Source organism: Equus caballus, chromosome 13 (genome assembly GCF_041296265.1).
Source record: "Equus caballus isolate H_3958 breed thoroughbred chromosome 13, TB-T2T, whole genome shotgun sequence".
Classification (NCBI taxonomy): Eukaryota; Metazoa; Chordata; class Mammalia; order Perissodactyla; family Equidae; genus Equus; species Equus caballus.
Window position 1 is genome coordinate 42,208,471 of NC_091696.1, and position 14,475 is coordinate 42,222,945.

At 38.0% G+C, this 14,475-nt stretch overlaps 1 protein-coding gene across 24 annotated transcripts in view; it reads right to left on the reverse strand.

Annotated features, from left to right (window-relative positions):
* MRTFB (myocardin related transcription factor B) overlaps positions 1-14,475 on the reverse strand; it is a 258,616-nt gene that overhangs the window by 37,968 nt on the left and 206,173 nt on the right. For all 24 annotated transcript variants that reach the window (XM_070230957.1, XM_070230963.1, XM_070230958.1 and 21 more), the window contains 4 exons: positions 12,472-12,527; positions 10,987-11,062; positions 6,805-6,966; positions 5,361-5,539 (listed from right to left, as the gene is read on the reverse strand). In XM_070230957.1, coding sequence (XP_070087058.1) covers positions 5,361-5,539; positions 6,805-6,966; positions 10,987-11,062; positions 12,472-12,527 — 473 coding nt within the window. The remainder of the gene's footprint in view (positions 1-5,360; positions 5,540-6,804; positions 6,967-10,986; positions 11,063-12,471; positions 12,528-14,475) is intronic.

Sequence of the window (14,475 nt, forward strand, 5' to 3'; positions counted from 1 at the left end):
CTCTCAACTAATTATCTGCGAATATAACTTTTCAAGAACCTAAAGGAAATTCCCCGCACTGGCCTTGAAGTTTATTTTCAGCCAAGTATAAAAAACACTTGAATAGGGGAATTAGAAAAATGTGTTTAAGCCATAGGATTCGAAATGATGATTAATCAACACATGAAGAAAGCTGGTTCAGGTAAACAAGCAGCAAAGTGAAATCTATGGCAGAGCCCCTCAAAGTGCGGTCTGTGCACCTGTTACCTGCCTGAGACAAGTACGGAGTCTGAGGAACTTCGATGCTACCCCACTCTTTTATTGTATTGTACAAGAGGGTTAGTCCACAGTGCATTGGAAATTAAACTATATAAAAAACACACACCAACTAGTCCTTCACTGTGGCAATTTGAGGACCATGGATCTATAGTAACTAAATTCAGCGTCGAATTCTTACACTGAGTTTCCATTTTAAAGAATACCCAAAAAACAAGAAGTTTATGCTGCTCTCTTAGTATCTTTGCCTTATAAGGACAATTTTAACACTAGTGATGAGACTGACTTTTTTGGGGGTGCAATGATATTCTAAAGCAGGAAAAAATAAATTGCAGAGATAATCTCTGAAGGGTTTCATTCATTAAAGCCATAAGCACTTGCTCTGCGTTGGACCTGTGTGTTCACCATGAGGTTACTCAGATAAAAGGAGGGGACTCTGCCCTCTGGAAAACTGACATTTAATGAGAAACAACATGTCCAGCTACTCTTGAACTACACATTGAAAGTAACTATGATTACAGAGATGAATATATTTTATATATATCAAGTGAGGCAGTCAGAGCTGGCTCTGCAGCAACACTAAGGAGTGTTGTGAAAACTAATGCTTAAATCCAGGAATGACCCAAGGCTTAGTGTGTGTTGCACCGGCAATAAATAGATCATATTTATTCTTCAAGAAACACTGCTTTTTTCCATCAAGGAATGCTGGAATGTCAGCGCACTGGGTGGGACTGCCTCTGGTTAAAGTTTCTCACTTATAAACTCAGCTGGAGACCCAGCTTCAAGAGCAAAGTAAAAAACCTAATAGTCTGAGTAATGCAGGGAAAAATAATCCCTTACACAGGTGGAATTGTCATGAAGCCATCACCAAGCAGATGGCTGAGGTGACAAAAATTCTGTGTTACTAAAAGCTAAAGCCATGCTAATAGCTGTCTAATACCCTGACCTACTCAGACAGAAGCAGAGAACAAACAACCCAAATGGATAAGTAGAACTGTTTTTTAATGGTATTTACTTACATACTTGACATTCTTTTTAGCCCTATTTTTAAAGCTCAAAACCAGGGTGCAGCAAATATGTGAGAATACAGTAGGGGCTGTCTCCCTTGCTCTCCCTTTCTGCCTGCTTAGCCCTCAGAGCATGGGCTGGTCAGTGACCCTCATCCTTCTTCCAGGCCAGGGTCCAGCAAAGCTGAGGGGCCATTCACTCTTGCCCTGTAAACTCTGACAGACAGGAGAGTATGAACTGTAGCTCCCGCACTACTCTTGACGGATCCAGTTGGAGAGGCTCTGCTGTCAAATGGAAGAACACAAACACTGCTTCTACAAGCAGGGCGTCGGTCAGCGCTCGTGGTGCTGAATCCAGCATGCAGAGCACGTTTTCTGTACCAGGCCCTGTGCTCCATGTTGAGGACACACACACACTCTAAGGCAGCTCTTGTCCCCTAAGAGTCAAAGTCCTTCTCCTCATAGGTCACATTTTAGTTGGAGGAATAGACACAATAAACAAATTAACATATTTCAGATCATGGTAATAAGTGCATTGAATAAAATAATGCTGAAAGACATAATCCCTAACAAATAGATATTCATGACTGAGAAGAAATGCTCTAAGAAAATATGCAACCATTTTTAATCCCCAAACTTCCATACTTCTCTGAACCCAGGCCTCCTCTGGCATGAGAGTTAAGGCAGATAATTACTTAATTCCTTTCCAAGTCAAAAATTCTATGACGCTAGGCCTTAAAAAGAACATTTTCTACTGAACTCAATCAATCCCATTAAATAGTTCAATAGTTTTAACTTCAAAATAAGTGAATACTATTAAAATTTCAGTAAGGCAGAAATACCATAAGGAGTGATAAAAAACAATTATGTGCAGCATACAAATTCTTATAAAATCAAAAGAAACACGAACACTCATTAAAAAATAAGAAACGCGAATTTCTAATGCAATTATAAAAAAATTTATTAGATTCTTTTGCATGCACTAGATTCTCAGTTCCCAATACAATCTGACACATAATAGATGCTCAATAAATATTTGTTGAACAAATGAATTCAGTCTAACCAAAATCAAGGAGCCAGTTAAAACATTCAGATCTTTTTTGTTTTTTTTTGAGGAAGATTAGCCCTGAGCTAACTACTGCCAATCTCCTCTTTTTGCTGAGGAAGACTGGCCCTGAGCTAACATCCATGCCCATCTACCTCTACTTTATACGTAGGATGCCTACCACAGCATGGCTTTGCCAAAAGGTGCCATGTCCGCACCCGGGATCTTAACCAGTGAACCCCGGGCCGCCAAGAAGCGGAACGTGCGCACTTACCTGCTGCGCCACCGGGCCGGCCCCCAAAACATTCAGATCTTAAACGGTGTGCAAGGTTTAAAATAATGATATTACCTACTTGTGGAAAAGACATAATGACTGTGGAAATCTGTATTACCTTCCCAGAAGGCAGTTAAAGTGCCTACGTTTTTGCCTAACAAAAGGTCCAAGTCCATTTCAGTATCTGGTAATTTATCCAAAGAAATAATTAGACAGGTGCCCAACAATATATGTAAAGAAACCAGGGTGTAACAAATGTGTGAGAATACCACAGGGGCTCTTATTGTGTGTATAAGAGTGAAAAACAGGAAACAGCTCTAGATAACCAACAACAGGGAACTGGTTAAAAGAGATGGAGTCTATCAGTTCAACTGAATACTATGTAGCCACTAAAATGATATAAATGTATACTTATCAACAAGGAAACACTATCATAATTATTATAAGGTATAAAAGGAAGTTACACATAAACTCAGCAATTCCATTCCTAGGTACACACCCAAGAGAAATGAAAACATGTCCACATAAAAACTTGTCCACATACATTCATAGCGCCATTATTATTAATAGCCAAATGTCCCTTGACTGATGAAAAGAAACAAAATACGGTGTATCAATACAATGGAATATTATTCAGCCATAACAAGAATGATGTACTGATACATGCTACAACTTGGATAAACCTTAAAAACATTTTGCTAAGTGAAAGAAGCCAGTCACAGAAGACATCATATTCTATGATTCCATTTACATAAGATGTCCAGAATAGGCAAAGCCAGAGATAGAAAGTAGACTGATGGTTGCCTAGAGCTGGGTGGAGTGTGGGTTACAGGGAGTGACTGGTAATGAGTGTAGGTTTCTTTTTGGGATAATGAAAATGTTCTGGAATCAGACAGTGGTGATAGTTGCACAACTCTGAGAATATATTAACAACCATTAAATTGTACATTTTAAAAGGATGACTTTTCCCAGTGCTATTTTTTACAGAAATAGAAAAATCCATCCTGACATTCATATGGAATCTCAGGGACCCCAAGTAGCCAAAACAGTCTTGAAAAAGAAGAACAAAGTTGGAGGTCTCACACTTCCTACTACAAAGCTACAGAAATTGAAACAGTGTAGTACTGGCAAAAAGACAATGCAATAGAACAGAGCCCTTAAATAAACTTTTATATTTATGGTCAAATGATCGACAAGAATGCCAAAACCATTCAAAGGGGAAAGGACAGTCTTTTCAACAAATGGTGTTGTGAAAACTGGATATCCTCATGCAAATGAATAAAGTTGGACCCTTATATCATATACAAAAATTAAAATGGATTAAACACCTAAATGTAAGATCCAAAACTATAAAAATCCTAGAAGAAGACACAGGGAAAAAGCTTCATGACCTTGGATTTGGCAATGATTTCTTAGTATTACACCAAAATCACAGGCAACAAAACCCAAAACAGACAAATGGGACTCTATCAAACTTGAAAACTTCTGTGCATCAAAGGACACTATCAAGAGAGCAAAAAGGTGACCCATGGAATGGGAGAAAATATTTGCAAATCCTATATCTGATAAGGGGTTAATATCCAGAATATATAAAGGACTCCCATGACTCAACAACAAAACAATTAAATAACCTGATTAAAAAATGGGCAAAGGACTTACTTAAATAGACATTTCTCCAAAGATGATATACAAATGACCAATAAGCACATGAAAAGATGCTCAACATCACTAATCACTAGAGTAATGCCAATCAAAACCATAATGAGATATCACCTCACACTATTAGAATGGCAACTAGCAAAAGAACGGAAATTAACAAGTGTAGGCAAGGATGTGGAGAAATCGGGACACTTGTGCACTGTTGGTAGGAGTGCAAAATGGTACAACCACTGTGGAGAAGACCATGGAGGTTCCTTAACAAATTGAAAATAGAACTACCATATGATCTAGCCATCCCAACTCTGGGTATATGCCCCAAAGAATTGAAAGCAGGGTCTCAAAAAGTTCATTCCACACCCATGTACACAGCACCATTCTTCACAACAGCCAGGAGATGGAAACAACCCAAACATCCCCTGATGAATGGATAAACAAAATGTGGTCTATCCATACAATGGAATATTATTTAGCCTTAAAAATGAAGGAGATCTTGTCACATGCTACAACATGGATAAAGCTTGAGGACATTATGTGAAGTAGAATAAGCAAGTCACAAAAAGAATACTGTATGAGTCCACTTATACGAGAGAGAAATACTCAGTCACAGAGACAGAAACGGAATGGTAGTTGCCAGGACCTGGGGGAGGGAGGAATGAGGACTTGTTTAACGGGTATAGTTTCAGTTTTGCAAAATGAAAAAGTTCTGGAGAGTGGTGCACGACAATGTGAGTATACTTAACACTGTTGAACTGTATGCTTTAACATGGTTAAAATGATAAAACCAAAGGGTGGATTTTATGGTATGTGAATTACAACTCAAAAAAAAGGTTATGAGCCAGCCCTGAGGGCCTAGTGGTTAAAGTTCAGTGCTCAAAAAGAAAAGTTATCTGAAAAATTTTAAAATGTGAGTTACAAAAACATTTGTGAAATGAAAATGTGCATATAGAACAGAAATAAAATATAAGAATCTATTGAAAAATGTTAACAGTGGTTGGATTATAGGTGAAAATCCCTATTTTTTAGCACTTTCAGACTTTTCTTCTGGTGAAAATGTATTACCTTGATATATAGAAAACAAAGCACTTTCTCTATTTAGGGGTAAAAACAAGAGAGGTGATACCTGGGCTGGAGTGTTTGTAGTCACAGGAGATGGCGATTCGCTAACTTTTGGCTCACTTGGGGATGCGGCTGACCCCTGAGACTCCTGGCTGGCTGGCTGGTCCGGAGACAGAGCATCACTGCTGTCTTCGTCAAATGAGAAATCGCCCTGAGTTTGGGGGTAGTCCTCCTTCCCGACGCCTAAAGAAAGAAATGATTCTTAACTTATCTTGGCCTTGGAACACCAAGCTTAAAATGAATAAGGAGGAGAAACATTGTTTATTCTAAGAACTTAAGAAGCTGGTTAAAAAAAAATTGAACATAATGTACTTCCCAGTGGAAGAACACACCACTACCTATGATGAATACTGGTGAAAAAAAAAATCAAACCTGAATCAGATCAAGCCTTTGGTTCCAACTACTAGTTACAGGAAGTACAGGAGACAAGAGCGTTTTTAATGACACCTGGGGATACAAATGCAACCAGTAAAATCCACAGTGTGGAAATGCTAGAGGACAAAACAAGCCTGTTCATCAAGAAGAGAGGAGGAGGAAGACCCACCCAAGAGATTACTAAGACTTTAAGAGATACAGCGGCCAAAGGCAATGTTTGGACCTTGTCTGGATTCTGATTTGGAATCTAGCTGTTAAAAACATTATGAGGCAATGGGGAAAATGGGGCTAAGACTGGGCATCTGTTGATAAGTCCCACTGCAAGGAGCGGCCCAGCGAGACAGACAGCTTACCTTTTGGGGCCCATCTCTTTGGGATTGAATGGAATCACAGTTGACTGTACTACTTAGAATTATTAACTGCAAATTATCTAAGATTTAAGTTCATACTAACGCAAAATATGAAGTCCCCCATGAATAATGGAAACTATGATAGTTTTTAAAGTAGGATATTAACTTTTCAAAACTGCTTGCTGAACAAGTGGCATTATTCTGGAAAAAAATGTTTTCTGCTAAAGCTTATGCCAGGAAAAAAAAAAAAGGGAAACATTAGGAACTAAGCATGATAAAACTGGGATAAAATGGACAGATGCCACCATTCTTAATGAATACATCTATACTCATCTGCTAGTCACCTTGCTGAACTAACATTGAACAAGCTACTTTTCTTTATCTTTCCTAGAACAGAACTAAAATAAAGAAAAGTTTATAAAATATTAAACAAAACAACAGAAACTAAACAGTATATTTAACTTAGAAAACATGATAACGAAACCAGAGCTTAAAGACTTAACTCAGAGGTAACAAGAGGAATTTGTGTTAATTTGGTAAGAGATGCTAGTCCTACAATACATAATATGATAATAATAATACGAATCAGTGCGAGTGTTAATCAATTTCTAATTCACCCAGAAAACAATACTCATGATTGGTGCTGGCCTTTTAAAATTTGTTTTATCTAAAACTTCCAAGTTTTTCCTTCTCCCAGAAAATAGCAAATTTTTAGAAACTTGCCTATAATTGCTTCCTTAACACTGGAGTCTACAGGAAGGATGTTTTTCTCTACCAGCTCCATGGGACCGGGTCGTTGAGCAATCTTTTCGTTCAGATCATCAGCTAGTCGAGCTCTTTTCAACTTCATCTGAGTAGCCTGCAGGGACGGCTCTGCAAACGTTTCTAAAAGAGGAAACACAGTTTTAACCATGACTTGAATTACTATCTCTATTCATTAACGTTATTTCAGGCCAACTAATTTAATTGAAACTGGTTTAAACATATTTAGGTGTTCTCAATATATTTATGGAAAGAAAAAATGACTGTTTATGAGTGCTCCAGTATGCATTTTACCTTTTTAGTTCTGGATATCCAGCTTTATATTGTCTATACAATATGGATGCCCTCAGACTCAAATTAACATGAACTCAAGCCAAAAATGGGGTACTACTATTGCTCCTTTATGGTAGAAGGGTCAAATTCACGTTTATTAGGTATGGGGATACAGAGGATTCACAAGACGGATGTGGTCCATGGCTCAACAAGTTTACAGTTTTAGATGTAGCTTCATTGGAAAGTCAGTTCCTAGAGTGGAGACACTGCATCTTAGGATATAAGATTCTCTGGAGTCAATGGGAAAAGCTAGAAATCATATGCTTGGATTGACCCCAGTGTGTCTCAGAGTCGATCATCATAATTAAGAATTTGGGTTTATCTCTGAATATATAACCTTGTGTCTATTAGGAACATTCAGCTACATGGTAATTAATGGTCTACAGAAACATCAACTCATTTACTTACACGTACATAAAGCTGTACAACAGATGTGAATCTACTATAAATCATAACTCATTCATTTGCTTAATTCTGTCAATTACTTGTATTTCTGGTAACTCTCATTAACATTTTATTCCATTGTTCTAATCATGTTTATCAATGATTAAAAATAACGATGAGGTGTTAAACCCAAATTTCTGAGTTGAAAGTTGCTTGTCTCTTTAATTATATAGTAGGTCTTTTAATGAAATTCCCCATAAGTAATCTCAGGACTAACTGATGTTTTCCATTCTCTAGGTAAATGTTCTGGCTGAAGCCCAAAGTTCACGGGAAGCCTAGGACTGATACACTAATCTCCAGCACATCTGAGCACTTCTCTTTCCACTTGTTGAGTTATATACTTACCAAAAGTCAACCTTGATTGTCCACAGAATAGTTCATATCTATTGTGACTGCTATTGTCAGTACATAATTTAGCTAAATATTATGTGAAAATGATAAATCTCAAAAATAAAATTATTATTTCTTGGAAACCTAGGTTAAATGCTTTGGAAGACTAGATAAAGGTGAGTCATTAAAAAAAAATCACTGACAAATTAGTTAGGGCAATTAACAACTATAAAAGATTTGGGGAAAAACTTTCCCAGAGGGAAGGCCCCAGCCCTAGGTCCGAATATTGGCAAATAAATGCACATTTCTCTATGTTAAAATAACATATGTGCCCATCTCATTTTTAGAATTTTCCTGTGTAACCAACTGTGGCCCCAATCTTATTAGAGAAGATATTTATAACCCTATAGGAAGATGACAGGTGGGGAGAATTAGATCATCCAAATCACTCTTAGGTTGATTTTTTCTTTCTTTTGAGGAAGATTAGCCCTGAGCTAACATCCGCTGCCAATCCTCCTCTTTTTTGTTAAGGAAGCTTGGCTCTGAGCCAACATCTGTGCCCATCTTCCTCTGTTTTGTATGTGGGACACCTGCCACAGCATGGCTTGATAAGCGGTGCGTAGATCTGTGCCTGGGATCCGAACTGGTGAATTCTGGGTTGCCGAAGTGGAGCTCACACTTAACCACTATGCCATGGGGCCGACCCAAGGTTGATGTTTAAATGCTTTTGTTAAGGTCTAGGTAAAACAGTCTCCTGCCTTTCTCCTCTCTCCCATTAAGACCATCCAAGTGCTATCAGGAATATGTTTGGGGAGAAAATATTCCAAAAGCAAATAATCAGAGGCTGGCATTTTGGTATGTTTCTATTCCTCGTCTTATTACCTTCTCATTTCCATGAGGCTGAGGCTGGAGTTTAGCCGCTGAACTTCAGAAAATAATTTAGACTTTCGTCTGCCAAACATCCAATCCAATCAAAATTGGGATAATGTTAAAATAAGTTGGGGGGTGGTTTTAAGGTATTTTTAAAAATTATAGATGACACATTCTTTCTTACTTCAAAAATCCCAACTTGAGAATAGATGTTACCTGTGGTTCATTCATATACACGATTAGGTTTTTAAATGTTGGGTAGTCTTTTTTTAAAAAAAAGCAAACACGAGGGGCCAGCCCGGTGGCGCAGCGGTTGGGTTCGCACGTTCCGCTTCTCGGCAGCCCGGGGTTCGCTGGTTCAGATCCCGGGTGCGGACATGGCACTGCTTGGCAGCCATGCTGTGGTGGGCTTCCCACGTGTAAACTAGAGGAGGATGGGCACGGATGTTAGCTCAGGGCCGGGCTTCCTCAGCAAAAAGAGGAGGACTGGCAGTAGTTAGCTGAGGGCTGATCTTCCTCCAGAAAAACAAAAAAAAAACAAAAAAAACCCACAAAAAAAACAAAAAAACAAACAAACAAAAAAAGCAAACACGATTTCTTTGATAGTTAAATGTATTTGCCTCAGTTTTAATTTCATTAATAAATCCTGTTACAGTTAGAAGGCAAGTTGAAACAGACAGCATTTTTCCTGCAAAAATGTCCCTTATAGGTCAAGATACTTTCAGGCACAGAAGGAGCCATTTACCCAGTTACTTACCAGAAAACTTGCTTCTTTGAAGATCGCTTATCCCTGACAGCGGGTAGTTTCTCCTACCCTACCACTGGAATTCTGGAAAAGCTTTCTTAGTCCAGTGGACTTCTCAGAACACAACCCAAAGTACAGAAAGGCATATACCTCTCAGCGCCTGCCCCAGATATGAAGACAGTCACATAATCATAGATTCTTTGGATTAGAAGAGGCCCTAGCTGGGGTTGGGGGACCAACCTGGCACTTGGCGCGTCTTCACAGTGTCCTAGCGTGGTGTCAGCGTGTGCTTCTTCCCTATCACAGCAGCCTGTTTATTCCCCTCACGGCACTTTTCACAACCTGCAATTCATTTGTCTGCCTGTTTGTTATGCATCTGTGCCACTGGAATGTAAGCTCCATGAAGGCAGGCATCTGTCTGGCTCACTTGCTGGGCCTCTGGTGTCTAGCTTGCTGGCCAATGAATGAACACCTCTAATAGTGGCAACCATGACACTTCCTGAAGATCGTATTTTTGGACATGTCTGAGCTTTAGGATATTATTCCTTATGTTTAGCTACAATCAAGTACTTTGTAATATCAACCTAATTCTAATACTAACTCTATCATTAGGCCAGAGAGAACAAATCTAGACTTCCTTCCACCTGATAATTGTCTTTAAATGTTTGAGAAGTTTTCAGACTCTTCCTGTATCTTCTCAAGGTTTAACACACTTAAGAATATCACAGGGTCAAGCTCCTAGTCTTGCTCAATAAAGTATAGAAGTAAAACAATGAAAGAAAATGTAACTTGGGAATTTACGGTGGAGATACCGGCTTTCAAGAATGCCCTGTCTTTAGAGAGAAAACCCCCTGGCCTGAGCCATGTGTCTCACCAAAATGGAATGGAACTGTCTCTACCCATTTCATAAGTGAAGAGGCTACATCACTGAGAAAATTTGGTTGGTCGAGTGGAGGGTGTTTATGATAATAGTCAGATCAAGGTGGCTTGTTGCGAGTAAGTTTCAACAAAGGGAAAATGTTAGGTGTGGGCATTGCACCAGGCAGACATTGGGTCCGAGTAGCTGAAAATTTAGGGTTAGACTTGTGGCTGTGCTACCCATATTACTTCATGAGCACGCACATGTCCCTCACTGATGCAGGAATCCTCAGGACCAAAAATGTTTTTCCAGAACAGTATGGTAGAGACACTTATAGCACCAACTGGTGGGGAAGAGTCAGTCCATCAACTGGTTATTTGGGGAATCAAACCTTCCCCATGTATCTAACATAATAGCTTTGGGTTTTCATGTTGCTATCCGATTGGGAGCATGTCAGCTTGTGGGGTAAAAAGTTATTAAAATGGGAATAAACATAAATGGTGGAATTCTCACTTCTTTTCTTGACAAAATGCAGCAAAATAAGCAGAAATAAAACATTTACCTTCTAAAATGTGCATCCTGACAAGTTCAGAACGGTCTGGTCGGCTCCGAATCTTGTGTTTCAAAAAGTTTTCAGTCTTGAAAAAAAAAATAAAGAGAAAGTCTTACCATAAATTGTTTATGACTTTCTGTGGTTTTACAGTTTTTCCTCAAGGTACTCCATTTAAAGAAACTGTATACCCTTTCTGTCATGATTTTGAGAGGAAGAGTAGAAATTAGTACTATGAGAAACTATCATCCAATATGTGATTTAAATTACAGCCTTCAAAATCATACAAGGACTTGAAGTGTAGCCAGTATAAAGTAAGCGCTTTATAGACTTTTATTTTAAAACTTGAAAAAGACAAAGGCTCATAATTTTGAGCATGATTTTTGAACAGGTATAGGATTTTGATCATTTGAATATCTAAAATCAATAAAATCTACACTTCAGGTCAAGCAAAAATCCACCTAGATAACAAATTTTCTAAAAATCCTAATCTATTTTCTTTGATGAGTTCATATCCTTGATCATATTTTCTTTTCAGAACTGCACTCAACTCTAAACAAAAGGGCTTTAAGATGGGTTTTACATTTTATAAGACTCTAAGAGAGTGCATCCTGGGAAAATTCTTAAAGAATTTTTGGAACATGCTTATTTTCATATTGCATGATAGAAGTTTTCCCCTAAAACAAAAATAACAAATGTGCATAACTGTATTTTTTAAAGAAAAATAATAAACATCAATTTAATGTGAAAATAGAGTCATCTCCAAGAATAAAGCAAAGTTGAACGAGGCAATATTCTTTCATTCAGCCAAATTCTCCTACCCCTACTCCAATGTACAAGAACATAGACCCAGTAGGGAAATCAACTAAGGATCTGGTGTCAGTACATCACTCGGGCTGTCTGTCTGCAGGGGTAACAAATGGCAGAATTACTCCATAATTACTCTAAAAACTGTTATGCCCTGAAAGTGAGAAAGTGAAGTGTGATTTGTCCTGTCCTTTATGTACAAAACTAGTTACTGGTTTGTGTGTGTGTGTGTGTGTGTGTGTGTGTATGAGGAAGATTGACCCTGAGCTAACATCTGTTGCCAATCTTCCTCTTTTTGCTTGAGGAAGATTGTCCCTGAACTAACATCTGTGCCAGTCTTCCTCTCTTTTATGTAGGATGCTGCCACAGTGTGCTTGACGAGTGGTGCTAGGTCTGTGCCCAGGATCCAAACCTGTGAACCCCAGGCCACTGAAACGGAGCACGCGAACTTAACCACTATGCCACTGGGCCAGGCCCTAGTTATTGGTTTTAAAAAAACAAATTTGAATGGCATGTATTTTTTGCAAACCTCCAAGATAAAACTACCACAGAATATATTACTCTATATGCCATGTATCCTGAAAATACACTACATTTTCTCTACTGACATATTTAGGAGTAACATTGCTACTTGTCTACAGTTACTATAAAATAAAAGAGAGAAGAACATTTTAAACTGAAATTTCTTACTCTGGCTCGTTCCAAGCTTTTTATCTGCTCATGGAATGCCGCTGGGCTCTTCAAAGCTGTGAGAAGAAAAATTGTTTCCGTGGTATAAATAGAGGAGTTAACAGTTCAGTCAAATGTTACAGTATGTCATGTGGATGTTTCCTCTCAATCTTAGTAAGTTTGCATCTACAGTTCCATTTATTTACTAGTTCCTTTAAGAGACCTGCAAAATTTGAAACCTTAAATATTTCAGAATTAAAATTATGTATTTCACACAAAAAACAAGTGAACGTTTAAAACAGAAGTGTATACATAATGACAGTGCAAATATCAGTCAGACTAGTTCCAACCCATAGCTGGAGCAAATTACCATTACCATGGGAACTGTTCTTAATGGCCATACAGGCTACTGGAAAAAGCCCAAATGTCCTAGGGACATTCTCCTTGGAGTGCTCTAACCTTGAATATGAGGACACTCTGCACTCCGTGTCTAACAGATCTGAGTTACCATTTACTGAGAACCCACAATGGGCTTAGCCCTGTGCTCTGTGGTCAATCATGGCTATATTGTTGTTGATCATCACAACAACCTTGAAAGGTAAGTATAGCCCAAGGACAGATGAAAGACTCAAAGAGGTTAAATGAGTTCTTGAAGTCAGATAGCTAGATGGTGGTCAAAGTGGGGTTTAAATCTAGAATTCTGAATTTGAAAGGTGCATGCTCTTTCTACCATACCACAATGCAACTCACTCTAAAGACACATAGTGACTCTTTCATATGTTAACTGTTAGTATATTAAGTATTCCAGAATCCCAGAGTGAGTGTAAGCAGTGTTTCCTAAAACATCATCTACTACAGTATTGCTATCAGTCATCTTTGCAAGATCTTTTGTGTCTATTTCCCCACCCTCTGATAACACTCTGCATCTATGATAGCTATGGGCAGTCAGATGGTGTGGATAGGGCTGTCACCTCCCAGATTCCGCCAATCAGCTCTGGGTAGCATGATTTTCAGCTCTGGTTCTTGAAGCTCTGCAGACTCCCAGGAGCCCAGCCCAAACAGGTTTGGCTAAGGACCAGCTCTCAAAAGCAGACTAGAGCTAGCTTAGCACTGGTATCTTAAACATCATAATTTGATCCTGTTTGATTGATTGGTTCATAGTAAGGAATGTAGTGGTGGTGAAATCTGGCAGATTATCAAACTAGCTTTTGACTCTATCTCACAATGCTAGATTTAAAATATTTAGATAATTAATAGCAGTCCAGGAAAAAAAACCTTAATTGGGAAAAATATCTACTGCAGAGAAAAATCGTCCCTTATCATAAATCAAAAAAAATGTATCAATGATTCAGAAGACTGGGAAGCATAAATGCATTTTGTAATATCCTTCTAGTTTTTTAAAGCCGAATAAGTTACTCTTAGAGAAATCAATTTTTAGACAAAAATCCATATACATATGCCTAACAGCTTGCAAAAAATAACTACTCTTCCTCTCTAAAATATAAAATCACCTCCAACCTTGTGATTAAAGTAAAGAAGACAACTTGGACAAATATTGTAAAATCAATCAACTCTCAAAAATGAAGTCTAGAAGTACCTGGGAACTATCTGTCCTTGGGCAAGAAAGATTTTATTAATTATAAATACAATGTTTATTGGTCCTGTAACTGAGATACACTTATTATATGGATCATACTAGAGCATTGAAGAGAATTAATTTGAATTAAATAAATTAAAGGAGAACAAGCTTTTGAAATAATTTTATTATGTTGCTTTCACAAGTCTAAGTCACATTGGATCCATAATGTAGAATGATCACTTCAATTATTTCAAAACTAAAGCAAATATTGAAGTTTGAAGTAAGGACTGATGTTACCTCATTACAGAATTTTAAAGGTGTTCTTTGTATAATATAAAATTCAAGTCCATCTTTTAAGCTGCATCTGGTTTTCAAAATGTATTTTAAATGATTCTCTTAGGTTGGCAATGCTGATGCCTAGTTTTTCCTTATAAACTCAGGTGGTA